At 34.1% G+C, this 21,508-nt stretch overlaps 1 protein-coding gene across 5 annotated transcripts; it reads left to right on the forward strand.

Annotated features, from left to right (window-relative positions):
- The first annotated feature begins 1,897 nt into the window (after positions 1-1,897).
- On the forward strand, positions 1,898-20,625 carry LOC125065182 (probable E3 ubiquitin-protein ligase HERC4). Of its 5 annotated transcripts, none has more exons than XM_047672667.1 (21): positions 1,898-2,263; positions 2,338-2,534; positions 2,659-2,830; positions 3,646-3,882; positions 4,025-4,181; positions 4,553-4,661; positions 4,738-4,869; positions 5,796-5,978; positions 8,071-8,145; positions 9,885-10,076; positions 10,197-10,376; positions 10,452-10,586; positions 10,929-11,090; positions 11,477-11,653; positions 12,093-12,359; positions 12,745-12,922; positions 13,668-13,846; positions 14,209-14,400; positions 18,255-18,397; positions 18,698-18,806; positions 19,417-20,625. In XM_047672667.1, the coding sequence occupies exons 2-21, from the start codon at positions 2,469-2,471 to the stop codon at positions 19,567-19,569; spliced, it is 3,198 nt and encodes a 1,065-aa protein (XP_047528623.1). In that variant the 5' UTR covers positions 1,898-2,263; positions 2,338-2,468; the 3' UTR covers positions 19,570-20,625. The 5 variants fall into 5 exon arrangements, with proteins under 5 accessions (XP_047528623.1, XP_047528625.1, XP_047528627.1 ...); XM_047672669.1 differs by having other exon boundaries at positions 2,449-2,534; XM_047672668.1 differs by having other exon boundaries at positions 1,899-2,051.
- The last annotated feature ends 883 nt before the right edge of the window (positions 20,626-21,508 follow it).

Here is a 21,508-nt window from a genome sequence, read left to right on the forward strand (position 1 = left end):
AAATTTCTTTTATGCATCATCAGTGAAAGTTTGTGAAAGTTAGCAATAATGGTGATTGCATCAAATTTTAACTAATATTTAATAATAATACTAAAGATATTTTATAAAAAGAACAAAGAATCTACATATACATTATTTAAATTTAGTTCTTACTACCATTTGCTTGGTTAAGCAAAAGGTAAATGACTTTTTAGCACCTGTCTCCATGTTAACACACACAAAGAAAACTTCAACCTAGCAAATAATACACTTAAATAAATATGACTAATCAACAAATTTTCTGATATTTCGTATAACATTAATATATTAATAATATATTGAATAAAATAAAAATAAATGTTTTTGTTTCTATACTTCGAAACAAAGGATCAGCTGCATAGTTACCTTGAATTGTTTTTTTTGTGGTGCGAATACCGAAAGTGTTTTGAAGATTTGGTCTTCTCCATCCTCGCCAATTGTTGCAAAGACTCTCAGGTTCTGAGGTCCAGCTGCACAAGGAATCTTCTTCAAAACGTTCTGAATCTTCAAAACTGAAATGATCTCCTTCCTCCCAGTCGAGTAAAGGAGATCCCACGTCGACTGGGGCGGCTGATCGTCCCCCTTTCCCATTATTATTTGAAGACCCCGCCACTTTACTGCTGTTTAATACAAAATTAGAAGAACAGATTCGCTGTAGAAATTCAGCGAATTACTTCTAGGGGGTATCCACAATGCTAAATATGCATGCTCCCCTATACACTAAAGATTTTATGCGACTGGACAAATTTCGTACTATCAGTATGTACAGAAATTAAATACATCACAAACTTAGAAAATATTATCACTTCCTAGTCAGAATTCCAGTGATCTAAATAAATTCCTATGGAGCACAATAACAAATATGGCCGTTCAATGTCCCGTCCCGACCATAGATCATAGTTTTCACGTAGAGCCGATGGTCATTTAAAAGCTTAAAATGGAGCTTTTTAGGATATTACGACTAATCACTACTAGATGGCCTTGTTGCAAAATAACATATCTCTGTTTTTAAACCGATAGAAATATAAAAATATGAATGGTAAATTTTAGACTATGCTCTTTTAAATACCCTCATTTAATATTATTAATAAATAAAACACCTTAATTTATTATTATTTAATTTATTAGAAAGACATTAGAGACACCTTACAATATAAATTTTATTAATATTAAAAATATTTTACCAATTATAATGACACCGCAATCACAATAGTGTTGAGTTTGGTTGATACTACACGTTATGTATATTTATATTATTAAAAATATATAAAATACTTTAATTTAAAGAAGTAGATATCGAGTATACTGTATATGATTATTCTCTGTTAATTGACAAGGAAAAACTATTCAAAATCAGTTTCGTTTAATTATAATGAGCTTATTAAATGTTTAGGTCTTAGGCTCTTTTTGACTATTAACTTTGTCCATTTACCTATTTTTATCATAAGAAATAGTTTATAGTAATTAATACATACATATATGTATCAATTAGTACCGTTAACCGTCAATTTTCTATATTGTCGAAGTTCGAAAGGTGAACCTGTATAATTACAGACACATGGGATACAATAGGCGAAGGTGACAGCTTAGAAGCTGTAGAAAGAATAGCTTATTCATTTGCAAAGAAAGGCAGAGGGCCTAAAATATGAAAAAAATAATGGAGGTATGCAATTTTGAATTATCCAATATTATAATTTTTTTTTATTTTAAATAATAGTAATATTTTTCTTTAAATTACTTTGTCGAAAAACATTAGATAATCTTCTACGATTTATTGACTGCGAATATTAAATATTATAACAAAGCAAATACGAATGGCAACTATAAAAATGACAGTTGACAAGTTGAAACGGTACTCTCTAAATACTTATATATACTGTGGCTTAAAAGTAAAAACGAAGATTGTTCTGGAGGTTCTGGATTTACCAAATCATTTAAAATTTATTTTATTTAGAAATAATGTCGTAGTAAATTTATAGTTTATGAAGCCTGCTCAAGGGTGTGTTATTCGCGTTTCCTAGAAATTTTACCAGGTGAAACTAAAGAAGTTTTAAATAAAAATAGCACTTATTAACAAAATTAATAAATCATCGAAACCTAATAATTCTAGAATATACATGCGTGTACTAAATTCTCTAGATTATCATTTATACTATGCCACTAAAATCATGTCAATTGCTTAATGCTTAGTACGCTATTGTATTGAAAATCGTTGACCCGGGGAAACAAGAAAGTATACATACAGGTAACATGCGAGCTATTTTACAACCAGAACATAATACTAATAACGATTTGAAAAATATATTTTTTATTTTGTAGTAAAGTGGTACATTGTTGTGACTTGTTCAACTTAGTATTTACATGGATATCAAAAAAATCATAATTTACTCTACAATAAACATACCAACTGCTTATTTTTAAAATAAATAGCAACCTGGAAGAAAAACAAAATGTTTTGTTGGGGAAATGCAACTCACCATGAACTGTACATTGAGAATTCAGATAGCATGGGCATGGTAAGACTTTTTACAGAGTATTTTAGAAATAAATAGACAAAAAATAAATCAGATTGATTGCTCTACTTTAAGTTTTATGTCGAAATTACTTTTCCTAAAAATAATATTAAAAAATAACAAACAGGTCATTAGGCCCACACTTTCTAAATGGAAAGAGAGTAAGCATATAAAATGTGTAGCAGCTGGTGACTTCCATACTCTTTACTTGACAAAATTTGGCCATTTATATTCTCGTGGCTGTAATGAGCTAGGACAACTTGGTAGACAAATTGAAAACAACAAAGATAAACCTCCAGGTATGTTTACTTAGACTATATTATACACTTAGTAAATATAAAACTTTAATAATTTAATATAGTGTTGATAAAGTTAAAATGTTTCTACTGATTGTGTCAAAAACAAATTTAAGATTGTTACTTTTACACAATTGCACAATTGCCATAGTAGGTATTATTTAAAATATTGAAATAAAAAAAATTACTAATTGACACATTCAATACCATTTATCATAAAAGTCATACATGACCACCCTGTTCTTGAAGTTGAACTGTCATGTCATATAAAGTTATGTATTAATAACATAAGAATTGATAACATTAACTGCTGAAATGTATGTATCGTATATGAATTTAAAATAGTTATTGTATAAATCTTGACTGCGTGGAATGGTGGCAAGAATGCTAGCAGCATTTCCCCGTTGAATCGCAATTAATTTAATTTATCATATAAATATACTATGGATTAAAATTTATATTATTTGTTGTATACTGTTGTGATGATTTTGTTGAAAATAAATTAAAACTAGCTACCTCTTTCATATGCAAGATAATATTATGTTAATAGACTTTTTGTGTTGATTTAAATTTATTTGATCTGATGAGTGGGTGCTCATTAGATATTCTACTACCAACCAACAATACTTGGTATTGTTATGTTCCGGTTTGAAAAGTCCATGAGCCATTATAAGTAAATGCACAAGAGACATATCAACCAAGCTTGATGGGAAATTGTAATGTAAGGAATGTTTTATATTTCTAACAGTACTTACCATCAATTAGCACATTTGTCAATAAAATAATTTGCAAAAAATAACAAAATAATAATATTTCAGACATCGAAATAATTTTAAAATCAAGTACAATATCAGCCATAGCCTGTGGATCACAACATTCAATGGCATTGGACGAATGGGGTCAAGTGTTTAGTTGGGGCTCGGATAATTTTGGGCAGCTCGGTAGCAATCTTGGGGTTTATACTCAAGATCAACCTAAAATAATTAAGTTTCTAGCAACAAAAAATGTTATCCAAATCGCTTGTGGATTTTATCATTCAATTGCTTTGACTAATAGTAAGTATATGTTTAGTAATATAAAATAAAAATAAATATATATAATTTCAAGATACTAATAAATAAATATTAAAAGTGAATTAAATAAAGAATAATGTTTTTTTATAATACAATAAACAATTAGAGTAATATTGTATTTTAGATGGTGAACTTTATGCCTGGGGTGCAAATACATATGGTCAGTGTGGTTTAGGCACCAAATCAAACAAGGAAACCACACCACAACAAATTAGTTCCCTAGTTGGCATACCTATAGCGATGATTGCTTGTGGTGGGAACCACACTTTTGCCTTATCAAAGTAAGTATGAACATCTATGCAAATAAAAATGTATGTTTGGTTTGTCTCATATGCTAGGACCAACTGATCTTAAGTTTCTATGCCTAAAAAACTATAAAGTTTATAAAAATACTATAATGTAAAAAATATATATTTTATATAAACCCTTATACCATCTAGCAAAGACATAGCCAGTTTTATTATATTTTAGTATGCTTATTAAGCACATTACTATTGTATTTATTTGATATTGTAATTTAGTATTACATTATTAATATCAGCACAAGATCTGATTGCTGCATTTAATAAATGTATTAAAAAAAGATTTATAATGAAAAAGAATTAAGACTATCATGACACTTGTATTATGTTTTTTTTTTTTTTATCTTTAGGTCGGGTGCAGTATTTGGTTGGGGCAAGAACATGTATGGGCAGTTAGGGTTGCAGGATAGAGAAAACAGATGTTATCCAACACATTTAAAAACTTTAAGATATGTAAAGGTGTGTTCTAAATTTTGTAATGGCATAGTTATATTTGAATTGGCAATATATCTATAAATATTTAACAATTTTAAAGGTATGCCACATATCATGCGGTGAAGAATTTACAACATTTCTTACTCTCGATGGAGGCGTGTTTTCATGTGGAACTGGAGAATATGGACAGACTGGCCATGGAACTACGAAAGATGAACTAGTTCCGAAAAAGGTACTTATTACCATTTAATTTTCAATACGATAAGTCATTGTAAGTTGTAAGAAACATTAAAAAAAGATATCTATTCAGGCACGGAGGCAAGATAAGAGATAAAATTGCATCTTTAAATTGTAAATTTCTTATCAAAAAAGTGGAAGTGAAAATAAAGATAACACTTAACAACTGTTTGTGGTATGTAATATAAAATGTAAATCATATGGAATATTTCTTATGATAGATTTATTTTTTCTGCTACCATTGGAACTTCAGCAAGTTTACACTACTAACAAAGCAAAATCATTCTATTCGTGTCAAATTTAATTATCAATAAAAATGTGTTAATCGCGCGTTTGGATACTAAACGCTCCTTTGGACGGTAAATAAAAATATTCATCTTTCGCTTAACCCGTTTAGGCTTAATACTTTGGCGTTTACTAACATTACTCAGCCATTTCTAGCAATGCATTTTCATTTCAAGAACTATTTAACAAACTGATGGCCGGCCTCCTATCAAATGATAAATATTAATAAATACCACACGATCAGGTATTCTGCTGCTAAACAATAGTATTATTGTGTTTTGATTTGAAGACACAAGATCATGAACATGATCACTTTGCTAGAACTAAAATAAAATAAATAATAAATTCCGCAGATATTTTTAACTTTGCTGATTCATAAAATGAAAGCATTTGTAAAAAATACGTTAATAAAAAAAGCATATTATTCAATACAGGATTATATAGATGATAATAATGTACCCTAATACTTGTTGACTTCCAGGTAGGATATATTATATACATATATAATTGTATTTGGCTAACATAACTTTGTATTTTAGCCAAACAAATAAACAAACACCACAATGCGAGGGATGGAGCGTGGGACGTTCGATCGTTGGAATGCAATGTGCGGTACTACAGTCGGTCCGCTTGCAGGTGATGGAGCTGATGGGCAGCACGGTGACGCAGGTGGCGTGCGGGCGGCGCCACGTGCTGTGCCGCGTGGGCGAGCGCGTGCTGGCGTGCGGCCACGGCGCGCGCGGCCAGCTGGGCTGCCCGCACGCGGCCGTCGCGCTCGTGCCCACGCCCGTGCCCTTCGCGCCGCACGACGACGAGCCGGTAATTGCGCGTGCTTACTCCGCGGAGCCGCGGCGGTGTGTGTGTGTGTGACGAGGGTGTGCAGCTCGACGCTTCAGCCAGGTTGACTGTCTCGGCCTATTGGCTCGGTTATTCGGCTGCAGATCCCGTCCTAGGTCCTTGGTTGGGTCAATAGAAAGTAAGCTCAAGTAAATTTCCTCCCGCCTGTATCCTCGGAAAGCACATAAAGTCGTTCGACCTGCGTCCGATCTTTCTCCGGTCCTGTTTCATTGCATTCATTGTAAGAGAGTGCATCCACACGTGTACTCTGATATCTCCGCGCACGCGCGCGAGTAATTTATAAGGCTAGTGATTCGTGAAAAAAAAAAACAGAATTAGACTAGCGGGTTCCTAGCGCGTTCCTAGCGTGTTCTCTTGCTGTATCACATCAGTTTGCTAATATAATCAAACTATAAATTCACATTTTTATTTATATATGTTATAGCTTTAATCCCATTGTTACAATGCGTGTATGATCGGCACACAAAAATACTACAATATTCACTTCCGCTCCAGCTCATAAACTAATACTTTTTGTCTCCGTAATACAGAGACTGTAACTGTGGGCTTTTCAAAAACTACCTATTGATTAACCGATTACAAACTCTTGTACTATTTATTTATATATAATGTAATACAGTTGATATCAAATATGACATGTAATTTCAATTGACTAATCAATTTATAGTAGTATAATGTACATATGTTTAAAATTATACCTGTAAGTCTACGGTCATACAAACTGCGGTACAGTCGTCGAGATGAGTCGTCGTAGCGGCAGAAGCGGTTAGACGAAAAGAGATGGGGGCTAGTCAAAAGTTGATAGCGATTGTGGATTTCGTTTGTAGAAAATGCCCAAATGTACAAAAGTTTACATAGTATTCGATTTGTCACTTGAAAAACAATTGACTTACTGTATTGAATAGTTGAGACCAAAGCGAAGTTCGAAATCGCTTCGACAATAAATGTTGAATGCACTTTCAATATCCACCCGAGCCTGCCTTCGTTGGCAGAGTGCACACATGCTTGTGCGCATAATGTTGAATTAGGGAATTTCAATAATTTTGGAAACATCAATTTCCGCAACAATTTCATAGGGACAGAGGGAAAAATATTTTGTTATTATATTACGACAAAGTACGAGTTAAAAAACAGTACAACCTCAAATCAGATCTTCTGTGTTCATCCCGCTGTCGTCCAAGCCAGCACGATAAATGTGTATCGCAATACGCGCTTACCGCTGTCGAGTCCGCGACCTAGTAAAATCGTCGAAAATTTTACATATTTTATATTTATAACACTGTTTATTTTGTATAATTCCATACAGTAGTTACGTTTTAACAGTATTTTTATATAATGAAATTTTTAACTTAACTGACATTTTTTTTTACAAAAGAAAGAAATGACAAAAACGCATTTTTGTTATATTTTATATAATTTATTATATGTTTATAATTCTTGTTCCTTTTAATTTATTTTGTTTTAATTTAAACTATTTCTATAGAATATTATATTTGTAGAAACATAAACCAGATATGTATATTATCATATTACACCAACGGTTTGAGCTTGATAATTTTTTTTTATATATTCGTATGATATATTTCTTTATCAATTTATAAAAACAAATGATAACTTAAACGTCATTTATGTTCAATCTACATATTACATATATTTAAATGTTTTTGAATCCGCTATAGACAACTACGATTATTTTATGGGCAAGGTTAAATTAAATTAAAAACATTAAGCATACATTACACACGGCACACATAGTTAAATTAGTTTGATCACTTATATAAGTACAGTAGCTATTTGTGTCGTACTAAATCTATGTATTTTACTTACTATTTCAATTATTACTATGTCAAAAATAATGCCTGCGTGAACAAGCATTCCTTTCAACTCCTCATTTAGAATTTGTTTTAATCAGTTCAAAGTTCCAAATTGCTCATGAATTTTAATATATTTTTTTGTTTTTCTTTTGTTTTCTGGATGCTGTATTGCATCTATTAATTTAAGCATTTAGTAAACCAGTTACAAAAGGCTTATTAATAGTGGATTATTTTCTTAGCCAAGGAAGAAATCCAAGGTGGAGAGTTCCACGCCATTCCGTAAACATCCTGGTGCCGGCCCATCCAAACCTAATGTTGAGTTATCCCCTTATTAGACATCTATTATTTATTGCATTTGATATATGAATCCACTTTATATATTTTGTTTATTCAATTATATATTTGTAATTATACATAATAATACGTTACTCATGTCACATAGTATGAAAGTAAGGGAAAAGGGAACTGAGATGACGAGATTGATGAATGAAAGATGAAAACAGATGAGCGTATATAAATCGTTGGTAAAGATAGGCTAGGGATCCATCGGGGCTATTGCGTATCTATTTGTTGATGACTAGTAAGTGTACAGTAAATAACTATTAAATTACCAATGTTGTTTCGAACTTTTGAAAGTAAATGGACTAAGTTGACCGCAGAACTCAGTCAACGTACCGATATTTTTGAGATTATTTAATATCAATAATTTTCTTCTTTTTTCTTTCAATTTGAAAAGTTGTTGTTACTGAATTATTTTCTTGTAATGATCTTCTAGATTGTTCCTTGATTTATTCCTTTAAATCTATATTTAATTATTTGGTAATTGATTGAACTAACTTTCCATGTAGCCTGGTTAGTGACCAATGACAATGTCACACAATATTTATCTGAAAGAAAAGTTTTGTCGTAAAGTAAGAAAAGTTAACTTGTAAAGGGCTGGGTAACAAAATCGCAACAACAAAATTTCTTTTAATTTTAATGTCTTGCAAAAAATCTAAATATATCGCTGTAATTTAAATATAAATATATAATTGATCAACCAATTATTGACTGTAATAACAAGTCCTACTTTAAGGCTAGGGCGAAGATACACAAGAGGACTCACCTGCATAACATCGATACAGTTTAATGACATGGCGAAAGACAGCCATGCGATGTTAGACACCGTCAATCTTAATTCACAACTGTAACTACCAATGTTATGAATTCTAAGCCAATCTCTGATGGCAGCTGAGATGAGTCAGTTTGAAAAGTTCAAGTTGAAACTGGAAAATTATTTTATTCTATTCCGAGTGGAAAATCTAGATTTCGAAGTAAATAAACTAACTTAGGGTAGATAAAACGGTCACACGATTACTTGCAATATTCAACGTTCCTTTAAAATGTGACTGTTCATGTCGGTGAGCGGAGTGTTTTGCCAAGACGGTGATGGATGAGAGCTAAGAGGAAGTTTGAACGTCGCCCCAGATTACTGAAGTGAACAATAACGATTTGGAAATGTATTGTGAAGGGATGAATGTTATTTTGCAAGAAGATTGTGAGGTATAAATTTGGATACGATTAAAAGGAAGGTGGATGGATTGTGCGAAGGATTACACGTGTAAAAAGCAACTCCTTAGGGATAGAGTTGAATGGAACAGAAAATCACACTTTCTAGTTATATTATAATACATAAACTGAGATGAAAAATTATTTGTAGGATGTGACGTGTGTAAAAATTTTTTTTAAAATATGTTTTGTATAAAATACCAATAAACAAGCAATGTTTGCTAATAAATGTGTTCGGTAGTCGTCAATTGAAACCTAAGAAATAAGAAATGGCTTTGAATAATAAATTATATATTGTTTCTATTATTTAATTAATTTGCTGGTCTTGAAAAACAAACTACTAGGTATGCAGTGAATAATTACGAATGAAGCAAAACCTTTGGCTTCAAAACCATATATTTCTTTTATTATTTTTTCGACAGCATTGTATGTACTATTTGTTATAATAAATCAAAACTTTTCCCTTAATCAATCCATTCTATACCGTAATCCGTTTTGTTTTCAGTTTACAAAGGATGGATTTAGTGGCCCCGTAAAAGTATTCGCGGGTGGAGATCACAGCTTCTTGACTGTAAGCAGCGACAGAAATGAAACGGTTGATTTTAGGATCCCCGACCCTACGAAGCAGATACTGACACTTAACTTTGCTAAACTTACAGCTTGTAATATTGTTAAAGACAACGACGTCGTGAGTCAGGTACGAATTATTACGTACTAGAATAATTTACTTTGAAACTGTTTACTTTTGTGAAAATATGAAAATTTTAATTTGTCTTGTCAATAATTTGAAGCATTCATAAAATAATTTTATTTTTAGGATTTAATGGCTTATTTGGAGACGGTGTTCGGATCGCTGGCTTGTATGAATGCTTCATTTTTGGCGGATGATAATGCCCATTTTGGTTGCAATACGAAGGTTCCGGGTGTCAATTTAAAGAAAGCAGAAGAAGCTTTTACTTTAATTAGTCGATTTGAAAACAAAACAATACAGGAACTTGTAAGTCTAAACAATACAAAACGAAATAATATCTTGAATAAATTAATAATAATAACTTGTATGTTTCTTATACAGATATTTAGTTACTTGACCGAATATATCATAAAAAAAGTGAAGGTCTCTCCGCCTGACGCTGAAGCATTAAGGGTTTTCTTAATTTTACCGCTCTATCATGAAATGAGGAACCCGCGTCGCCATCCGGAATTGCAGGTGATTATGGTGTCACTCACTAGGTTTACCTTATTTATAATAAGGCGACTAAATTTTGATATTGATTAAGTATTTTTAAACTGTACTAATGTAATTAAGAGATTATATCTTAGTTTTTCCAATCAGGTTTATAGAACTTGTGGGTTTGATTAAAGTTTGGAGATGCAACTACATTTGTGTATGTGTTGGAATTAAACGGAATATTCTTTTGTTCGCTACCGACCATCATTCAGAATATAGTACGCCATTCCGAAGGGTATTCCGTTCAATTGAACGTGTACTTAAATATAGTTAGGAATGAAATATGTGCATATGACTTGACAAGCGCCGGTGGGCCCGCAGGGTCCGTTCGCGGAGGCCTACAACAAGCTGTCGAGTCCGCCGCAGCGCATCGTGCAGCTGTGGTGGGAGGCGCAGACGCCGGAGTACTTCGAAATGCTCGTCGATATATTCAAAAGTGTGTTCGTGTACGAGATGATGCAACCCGGCGTACGAGCAAATAAAGTAAAACTTTTTTTCACCAAATATTCGTATTATGCCTAAAATATTAATCAAATACTTATTATTCAAAGTCTTAGTCACGCGCACGCATTCATATGTATGCCACGTGTTAGTAACATTTTTAGGTAATAATAGAAATAAGACTTAAAGTACTGTAACATGATCAGTAACGCGCTATTATGCACGTAGAGCAGAGTTTTATTAAATGTCCTCGTATACTTGTTTCTGTCGGGCATTACCTAGTTATTAAGTTAAATTCAAAAAATACTATGCTGACTATACAAGTCGATTTGTTCTTCTGGAACTCGCTTACTCAAACATCTGTGTAGAAGTGTAAGATTTGTAATAAAAAGAATACACTGTACTTAATAAAGTTACTTTAATTACAGAAAATAACCTTCACTCGAAGTATAGTCCAAATTTTGAACACATTGACAACACTTAATAAAATTAACTTTACAAATCCGAAGAAACCTAAAATACCTGCAGAATGTTTCTACATAGAAGATCTTTCAAGCCATGTCGATATTGCTTCGGATTATATAAATTGGCTCTCAGATCAAGATGTAAGTAATCACCTGTATATTTTTGGTAATGCATTTTCTGTCTTTTATAATGATTATGGAATCTTTATAAATTCGTATTGATTAAAAGCATTACAGCAGACTTATAGTGAAGTTTTAGTCTAGTAATACATTTTTATTATTAAAATGTATTCTCTGCCTTTCGACTGGAGAAGAGGTGGAGGAGAAGAAGTGTAAACGATTATTTCCTGTTATTATTTATTTTACGGTTTCTTATCTTTGTATTTAGTCTTGGTATGATTTATTGATAATATTTGCTCACTAAAAATTAAAACAGGAGTACAGCAATATAAAATATTGATGTTAAGATCTACGTTAATGTTGAATTGTTGGCTGAATGAGGCTGAATGTGTTGTATAAAATATAAAAAAAAAAATGTTCTTCTAAATTTTCAAAAAGTATATTTCCGTTTAATTCACAGTTAACTCACCCTCATCTATGTAACTACGCGTTTTTATTCGACGTTCAATGTAAGTCGCTCCTATTGAAGATAGATCAACAGCTTCAAATGCAAATGGCTGTCAACCGAGCCGCCACAGAAATATTCACACGGCTCATCATAGACCCCTCGTACGAATATCACAGAGACCAGTTCCTCATACTAACCGTGTCGAGGAACCACATAGTGAGGGACACAATGCTGCAGATTAGTAATCATGACACGTCGCAATTGAAAAAGCCGCTCAGAGTAAGTTGTACTTAATTTAAAAAAAAAGCTTGTTTAAAAGTTCAACACATAGCTATGAGACACATATACTTCATTGTTGTGCTGAGAATTATGCGTGCTTTAAATTACTCACTTTTTTAATTGTTCAGTTTCAGTTGAAGTTAAACATAGGTATATAAATATTTATGTATGTGTTGTTATATCGTAGAATATTTCATATTGCTGTTTAAGTAATTTGTTTAGATTACTCAAAAATGACTTAAACAATTGAAATTGGTATTAGGACCTTTTTAGGATAACTTTTAAATAAGTTAAATTTCTGGACCATGTGATGTGAACTCTGTACCAGTTGTGAGCAAAAATTATCAAATATGATTTGTATTCTATGTAAACTTATTTATTGCAGGTTGAATTTGTAGGTGAAGAAGCAGAAGATGCGGGTGGAGTTAAGAAAGAGTTTTTCATGTTACTCCTGAAGGAAATTTTCGATCCTGTCTACGGCATGTTCAAACAATCAGAGGAGACGAATATGATTTGGTTTTCAAATAACCCTTTCGAAGAAGAAGTTATGTACTATTTGATAGGTAACTTTCTTTTCTTTTTAATATTACAAATCTAATCTCAATTCAAGTGTAGTTCTTATGTCTCATTCCTGAGCAAAAGCTCCACAAACAATAAAATGTTATAAGGTTATTAGTTGGTATGTTATTACACTACGCTGCTGCATTGTGGGGTAGTGAATACACATGTAGCATAATTTTATCCAACGAATCAAGATTTCTTTATTATGATTTTTCTTTTCATAAATTATTTCAAACACAAATTAAATACATGACATTGTAGTTGTGCTCGCTTGACTTTGAATCTGCGATATCCGTTTAGAATTTGTTGTGGTTGTATCGATCTCTGGTTACATAAAGATAATACATATATTATATATACTTTGTTTTATAAATATTATACATATTTTTGATTTTTTGTGAATTCATACTAAGATGCCTTGACACTTGATGGTAAGTTCGCTGTCAATTCGCACCAATCATAGCATCACTAAGCTTGGTTCACTCAAATTTTCACCCGATAAACAGCACTAGAAGGTAGCCGTTTGGTGGTAGAATAACTGATGAGATGGTATTGAATATATACTAAATCAAACGCTACCATCAGCTGTTTTTCAAATTATTGAGTTCTTTATCAAATATAAATATATATAATATAAATTATAGAATTTAAACAAAAAATTATATCGCTTGAGGAGTGTGACCGTAAGCAAACCTATAAATGAATAGTAATGTATTTAGTATACTAAAAATAAGTTATGACGTGTAGGTGCTATATACGGCCTTGCTATATACAACTCGATCATTATCTACGTGCCGTTCCCCCTTGTGCTGTATAAGAAGATACTGGGCGAGTCTGTGATGCTGGACGACCTGTCTGACTTATATCCTACGTTAGCCCACAGTCTGAAGCACTTGCTGGACTATGCAGAGGACGATGTAGAGGAAGTGAGTTTTTATTATAATATATTGTAACTAAGCAACTGCCTTAAGTATTTACAATTATCAATATTTCGTAATTGAAATTTATATAACGCTTATATAATCTTATATTAAAGAACACTCCGATTGTTGATCAAATGTTTTACCAGTACATGTTATACCAGTACAACCCAACTTATGTGCCTGACGCTACCAAAAGATAAATTATGTCCAAGATTCTTAAAATTGTAGCAAATATTAGACCTCTTTATTTTATTTTTTTCTGAACTAATGCCATAATATATTATTTAAAGCCGCTTTTGTTAATGTCATCATTGAATATTATACAAAATTATTATATTATTATATAAAAATATATGAATTCGCAGGTATTCAGTTTATGTTTCGCCGTCAATACAGAGGTGTTCGACCAAATTCAAGTGCATCCTTTGAAGGAGAACGGTGAAAATTTGCCCGTGACACATGAAAACAAGTCAGAATATGTCGATCTGTATGTCGATTTTCTTCTCAACAAATCAGTAGAAAAACAATTTAAAGCATTTAATCAAGGATTTCAAAAGGTAATTTTAATGTATTTTTATATCTATATTTAATTTAAAGTTTGCTTGTGTCATTTAGGTGCCAATATCAATACCAAAAGAATAGGTAGGCTAACAAAAGTTGCTGGATTTTTCTGTCAAGCATTGCTTAGTAACAACTTGAAAATTAAAAGTTTGCAATCTTACCTTCTCGTTCTTTGTATGCACATTAAGTGGTAACATTAATTATTTGTATTAACATTTAAGTGGTAGTGCCACACTGCATACCTTCGGGTTGCAGCCGAATGGGCCGGCACGCCCGGGGAAGTACCACTCTCTCACTTAAAATCGGCGTGAAGTGGTAGCTATGTTACCGCGTTTCGTCTGGTATGTGAGAGTCCCGGAGGCCCGATACCCCCCCCCCCCTTAAACATGATGGTTGTGCAGAATTTGGTTACATTACCCCAGGAGGGTACCATCAGCGACTGCGGTGGAGAATCCCTCTCTGGGCATCCATGCTCAGGACATACACCACCTGAGCAGGGATGCCCAGGCTGCCCTCCGAATTCTGGGGGGGGCAATTTTGCGCTCGCCACTGTTCGGGGTAAGCGGAGCAGGCATCATAAGGCAACCCCTACCACCCTCACTGTGGACTTCTGCAACATAAGGGGACTCAACTCGAACTTGAACGCCGTCCACTTTCACCTTGAGACGGCGAAGCCGGCCTTGCTCTTTCTTACCGAGACTCAGATATCTTCTCCTGCCGATACGACTTTTCTTTCCTACCCCGGGTATAAATTGGAACATTCCTTTGTACCACGAGCTGGGGTGTGCGTTTACGTCAGAGATGATATCTGCTCTCGACGCCTCGGCAGCCTTGAAGGACAGGACCTATCAATTATCTGGCTGCGTGTAGATTGTGACGACCATCCGCGAATCTACGCTTGCCTTTATAGGTCCCATAGCGGTAATGCCGAAACCGACCGACTGGTTGAGCACGTCCAAATGGCTACAGATTCCGTACTGCAGCAGATCCCATCCGCAGAGATCGTTATTCTTGGCGATTTTAATGCCCACCATGCCGAATGGCTTGAATCGCGCACTACCGATCATGCGGGTAGATCTGTTCTCGACTTCGCTTTAGCATATGATTTGACACAACTAGTCCCCTCGCCAACGCGAATACCAGACGTGGAGGATCATACACCTTCCCTGTTGGACCTTCTGCTGACTTCCCATCCGGATGGCTACCAGGTTATCGTCGAACCCCCTCTGGGCTCGTCGGACCACTGTCTCGTCCGAAGTACAGTGCCGGTTGCGCGTTACTCACGACCTCGTTTCGTGGGCTGCCGCCGAGTGTGGCACTACAGGTCAGCAGATTGGGATGGGATGCGGTCCTTCTTTGCATCCTACCCATGGGGGCAGGTTTGTTTCTCGCCGGATGATCCGAGTGTTGTTGCTGACTCTGTTGCCGATGTGGTACTTCAGGGTATGGAACTATTCATTCCGTATTCTGCGGTCCCCATCGGTGGCAAGTCCCAGCCCTGGTTTGGTCGTTTCTGCAAAACGGCTTCACGCAGAAAATGGGAACGCTACCAAGACTGGGCTAACGCATCAGCGTCTCGTGATGTAAATACCAGCGCAATCAGAAAGGAATATAACTCTGCCTCTAGGTCCTTCAAAAACGTGATTGCTAAGGCGAAAACGGAGTACATTGGCAGAATTGGCGAGAGACTGGTGCGCCTCCCTTCAGGAACACGTGCGTTCTGGTCTCTCGCCAAGGCTGTCTTAGGGAATTTCTGTCAGCCTTCCTTACCATCTCTGCACAAGGACGGTGAGTCATTGGCCCATACAGCGAAGGAGAAGGCTGATCTTTTAGGCTCTCTCTTCGCAGCGAACTCGACTCTGGATGACCGAGGAAAGTCACCACCAACAATCCCGCGGTGTGATACCACGATGCCGGAGGTTAAATTCCGGCAAAGTGCAGTTCGTAAAGCACTCCTTTCCTTGGATATTCATAAGTCGAGTGGACCCGATGGCATCCCTCCAATCGTGCTACGGACTTGTGCTCCCGAGTTGGCGCCGGTCTTAACGCGTCTTTTCCGGCAATCCTATGCATTCGGCGTCGTCCCGAACTCCTGGAAGACTGCTTTGGTGCATCCGATCCCTAAAAAGGGCAACCGCTCAGACCCGTCCAATTATAGGCCTATAGCCATCACCTCCTTGTTCTCCAAGGTAATGGAGTCCATTATAAACTGCCAGCTCCTGCGGTACCTAGAGGAGTACCAGCTGATTAGCGACCGCCAGTACGGTTTCCGTCGGGGTCGCTCAGCCGGTGATCTTCTAGTTTACCTTACTCATAGATGGGCGGAAGCAGTTGAGAGCAAAGGGGAGGCATTAGCAGCCAGTCTGGACATAGCGAAGGCCTTCGATCGCGTGTGGCACAAAGCGCTTCTTTCGAAGCTTCCTTCCTATGGGCTTCCCGGGAAATTATGCAATTGGATTACCAGTTTTTTGGCAGATCGGAGCATCAAGGTCGTTGTCGACGGTGCATGCTCTGACTTAAAATTCGTCAATGCTGGTGTTCCACAAGGCTGCGTTCTATCACCCACTCTGTTTCTTCTGCATATCAATGACTTGTTGCAAATCAGTAACATTCATTGCTATGCAGACGACAGCACCGTAGACACCTCATACACCGGCCGTGCTAATATTTCTCGGGAAAACGTCGAAGAAAACCGGAACAAACTTGTATCTGAAATCGAGTCTTCGTTAAACAAAGTCTCGAACTGGGGTCGGCTAAACCTAGTTCACTTCAACCCCAAAAAGACGCAAGTTTGCGCGTTAACTGCTAAAAAAACACCATTTGTCGTATCTCCACGATTCGAGAACATTCCGTTAGCCGCTACAGCTAGTATCGGAATACTTGGCGTTGATGTTTCGAGTCTCGTTCAGTTCCGCGGTCAATTGGAAGGCAAAGCCAAATTGGCATCAAAAAAGCTTGGTGTGCTCAGCAAGGCAAGACAGTATTTCACGTCGGCCCATCGTCTAAGACTATACAAGGCGCAAATTCGGCCTCACATGGAATACTGCTCTCACCTCTGGGCGGGTGCTCCCCAGTACCAGCTCCTTCCATTTGACCGTATCCAACGTAGAGCGGCTCGAATTATCGACGATCAAGCCCTTTCCGATCTGCTTGATCCTTTGGCTTTGCGTAGAGATGTTGGATCGCTCTGCATCTTCTACAGAATTTATCACGGGGAATGTTCCGAGGAATTGTTCGAATTAATCCCGGCTGCTGAATTTCACCTTCGGACATCTCGTCAAAATTCCAAATATCACCCGCACCACCTAGATGTCCGAAAATCCACAACAGCGCGATTTTTAAGACATTTTCTGCCTCGCACAACCACTCTGTGGAACCAGCTTTCGCCGGCGGTTTTTCCGAACCGATACGACTTGGGAACCTTCAAGAAAAGAGCGTACTCTTTCCTGAAAGGCCGGCAACGCACCTGCAAGCCCCCCGGTGTTGCAGATGTCCATGGGCGGTGGTAGTCACTTTCCATCAGGTGAGCCTCCTGCTCGTTTGCCACCTTATGACATAAAAAAAAAAAAAAAAAAGCTTGGTATCTCCAATAAAGCGAATTGATATGCCATCGTACGAGATTGAAAGAATCTACACTATAATATCTTTTGCGAAATTATCCGTAGATAGAGAATATCCACCGATTCCAAAATCAGACCTTAGAGGCTTGCTTTCCAAAAAATTTTTAAAAAAAATATCCCTATAAATCGAATGTTTCCACTGCCTTATTCGATTTTTGTTTTTTAGTTTAACTAAAAAATATTAGTGCGTGAACGTATATAACCAATAAATAATTTATTATTATTTGTAGGTATGCGGTGGTCGAATAATTAAATTATTTAGATCGCATGAGCTCATGTCGGTTGTAATAGGTAACGAAGAGTACAACTGGGAGTTATTTGAAAGCAATTGTGAATACGAAAACGGGTATTCGTCGACCGATCAACAAATCAGGTAATGTGTGTTTGATATTATATTGTGACATCTCAGAGCCACGATTCGCTAGTGAGTTAAAGCAATGCCATCTCGTATATTGCATATTCATGTATAAAATGAAAAATAACTTTTTTAATATTAAAGTTAATTTTTTAAAATAAATTATTCAATAAAATTGATATATGATGATAATAAAAAAGTAAATGTTAAGCCTAATTTTAGTTAAATTATTCAGTTCTGTTTTCAATGTTTGATGTTATAAGTTTATTGTTCACTAAAACTTATATTATAAAGTTTTTCTGATTTTTTTTGTCACAGATGGTTCTGGGAAGTATTTCACGAACTGTCAATTGAAGATAAGAAAAAGTTCCTACTGTTCCTTACGGGTAGCGACCGCGTTCCTATACAAGGAATGAGAGACATAAAGGTGAGATGTGTTTACATTTAAAATTTTTAATACTATTTAATAAAATCATAAAATTAATCACTTATAGTTCTTTTATACTTTAGATTTTTTTTTTATTAGAGCTCATTAATCGGTTTTAGACATCGTTTTTGAAAAATAAAACATAGAAACATTGTAGGAGTATAAATGAAAATAAAAATAATTAATGAAATGATGAAATACATCGAAATGCTGCAAAACCAGTACTGTTACTAGTACTACTGTTAAACAAGTCAAACTGACTAAACTAGTTTCAACAATCCGTTCCATAAACGTTTTTGATATATGTAATGTACAATATAAAAAAACATTAAATTTTAATAAACATATAAACTTAATACCAATGAGGTTTCGTGATCGATATACTTCTTAATTTTAAGTTTCGATTATCAGAAACACGTAATATACAGTGTTCCACACTTTGTTATCTTTTTTGACGTGATATCTTTTAAGAATGATTTTCAATGTATAACTTATTAAATATGGTACGAAATGCGTTTTTTATTTAATTAATTTTTAAATAAAAAGATATTTGATAAAAACCAATATTTCATAAAATAATAGGAATTGTATTTTTATTTTATTTTTTCAGATAAAAATACAACCAGTAGCAGATGATAGGTTCTTCCCCGTAGCTCACACGTGTTTTAATCTTCTAGATCTTCCTCGTTATAAGACTAAAGAGAGATTGAAGTATCATCTCGTGCAAGCCATACAACAAACACAGGGTTTCTCGCTTGTGTAAATAATGGTATTTAGAATGATTTTAAACTAATTACGTTTTCTTCCACATCATCGCATGTAGTAAAATTCTTGTTTTTGATACTTGACTATATTGTTTAATTATACTTCTTGACTAACTCAATTTGTTATGAGAGTGCTCATGAAACTAGACTGATATTTTTTTACTGTAATTAATAATTCAACAGCCTTAATATATTATGTTTTAAATTTATAACTGTTTCGATTGTTACTTTCTTCTTATCTAATATTTTGATAATATGATAAATGTTTCTGAAATCATTTTTATTTATTGTGGACGATTTGTTTAATTTTTTTGCTTAATTTAGCTAAAAATTACTTAATAAATACATTGGTGATAATATTAATGTAATGTCATCAGTAAAATGCATAATATTTTTATGCGAGAGTTTGAAGGTAAATAACGAAATTTAATCAAGCAATCAAAAATATATACACTGATCGCGCGTCGAATTGCACTGCACTTTATCTTTCCGTTAAAGCATTTTCTTGCAGAGACGTGTGCTTCAATAAATACAGTTGGAAAAGGAGGTATAAATATAAGAATGAGAGAATACTTTTGCAAACCTTTGAATCCTTCAATGAAAATTATACAAATGTCCTATAAATAAAATTATAAAAATAATTTGTATCTCATTAAATCAGTACAAGCTTGTTAATTTCTTACTCCCGGGCAAAAGTACTACATAAAGACTATATCGGTTAAGATTTACGTGTTCTATCCCATAGGCTCTGCTATTATTTACTAATATATTTTACTAATTATTTAATCGGTTAACAGATATCTTATTGTTACACATTGAATATTGGAGACAATAAATTAATGAGGGTGATATAACATTGCACATCGTATTAAATATATTTTTTAAATAACCTTGTTCTTCGTCCTACTCGCACCTACACCATATTTCAATAAATATTTTCAATGTAGATACTGTAATTTTTTGTGAAACGAAATATCAAAAACAAATAAAATCACCATAAAGAGCTACTCATTCACATCCGTAACAGCGATAAAATAATGAAATGTAAATGAAAATTAAAGCCAAAAAAGCCAATTAATGTAAATGACATTTCTTTTCTAAAGTTAAACAGACATAAAATTTCTATAGTTTTTGTTTTGGTTAGTTCTAAATTATCCCAAATCACATTTTAATGTGATAGATCTTCAATCTGGAATTATATATTTATTATATTGATTCTTATTCCGATTCGCAGTAATGCATGTTTTAAAAGTAAATATAAGTGTTACCGTGATAAAAACATTGAATGTGTTTATAAAACGAATACATAATAGAATAATATAAATTAAATATTGTGATTAAATTGTTGTTGTTTAAAATGGTAGTTTAAAGAAATATATGTTATTTTTTTTAAATTCCATCATATTTTTTACTATTGAATAACTGGTAGAGGATATATACTTCTATAAAGATAAGTTAAGCGAATTTTCTGGTTTTTAGTAAAAGAACTGAGTAATAGTTATATAAAATATATATTCTTGGTGTAGTTGAAAATGAAACATTATATTTGTCGTTTTTCAGAGATTTTTCCATCCTAATTACAATTATAATAGAATCTATTCCATTTCAAATAAATGTAATTAATGTTTTGACCATAATGTATGTATAATAAATAATCGCGTTTTATAATTGTAACATCGATATAAGTGTATCCTACTATTGCATTGAATAACTCAAGGCAAAATTATGTACATACTTAAATGTTGAATATTTTTTTATGAATTACGGAAGATGGTAATATGTTATGGTTCCAAAATGTATCACTTACAGTATCTTAAATACACTTACTTCAACAAAAGAATGAAACATTTGTTTATAGTAAAATAGCCTTATGATTTTTTTTTTCGCTTAATATCCTTTTTCCCTAATTATTTAACTTTCATAATTATTGTAAAACCA

The sequence above is a fragment of the Vanessa atalanta genome, chromosome 7 (assembly GCF_905147765.1).
Source record: "Vanessa atalanta chromosome 7, ilVanAtal1.2, whole genome shotgun sequence".
NCBI lineage: Eukaryota > Metazoa > Arthropoda > Insecta > Lepidoptera > Nymphalidae > Vanessa > Vanessa atalanta.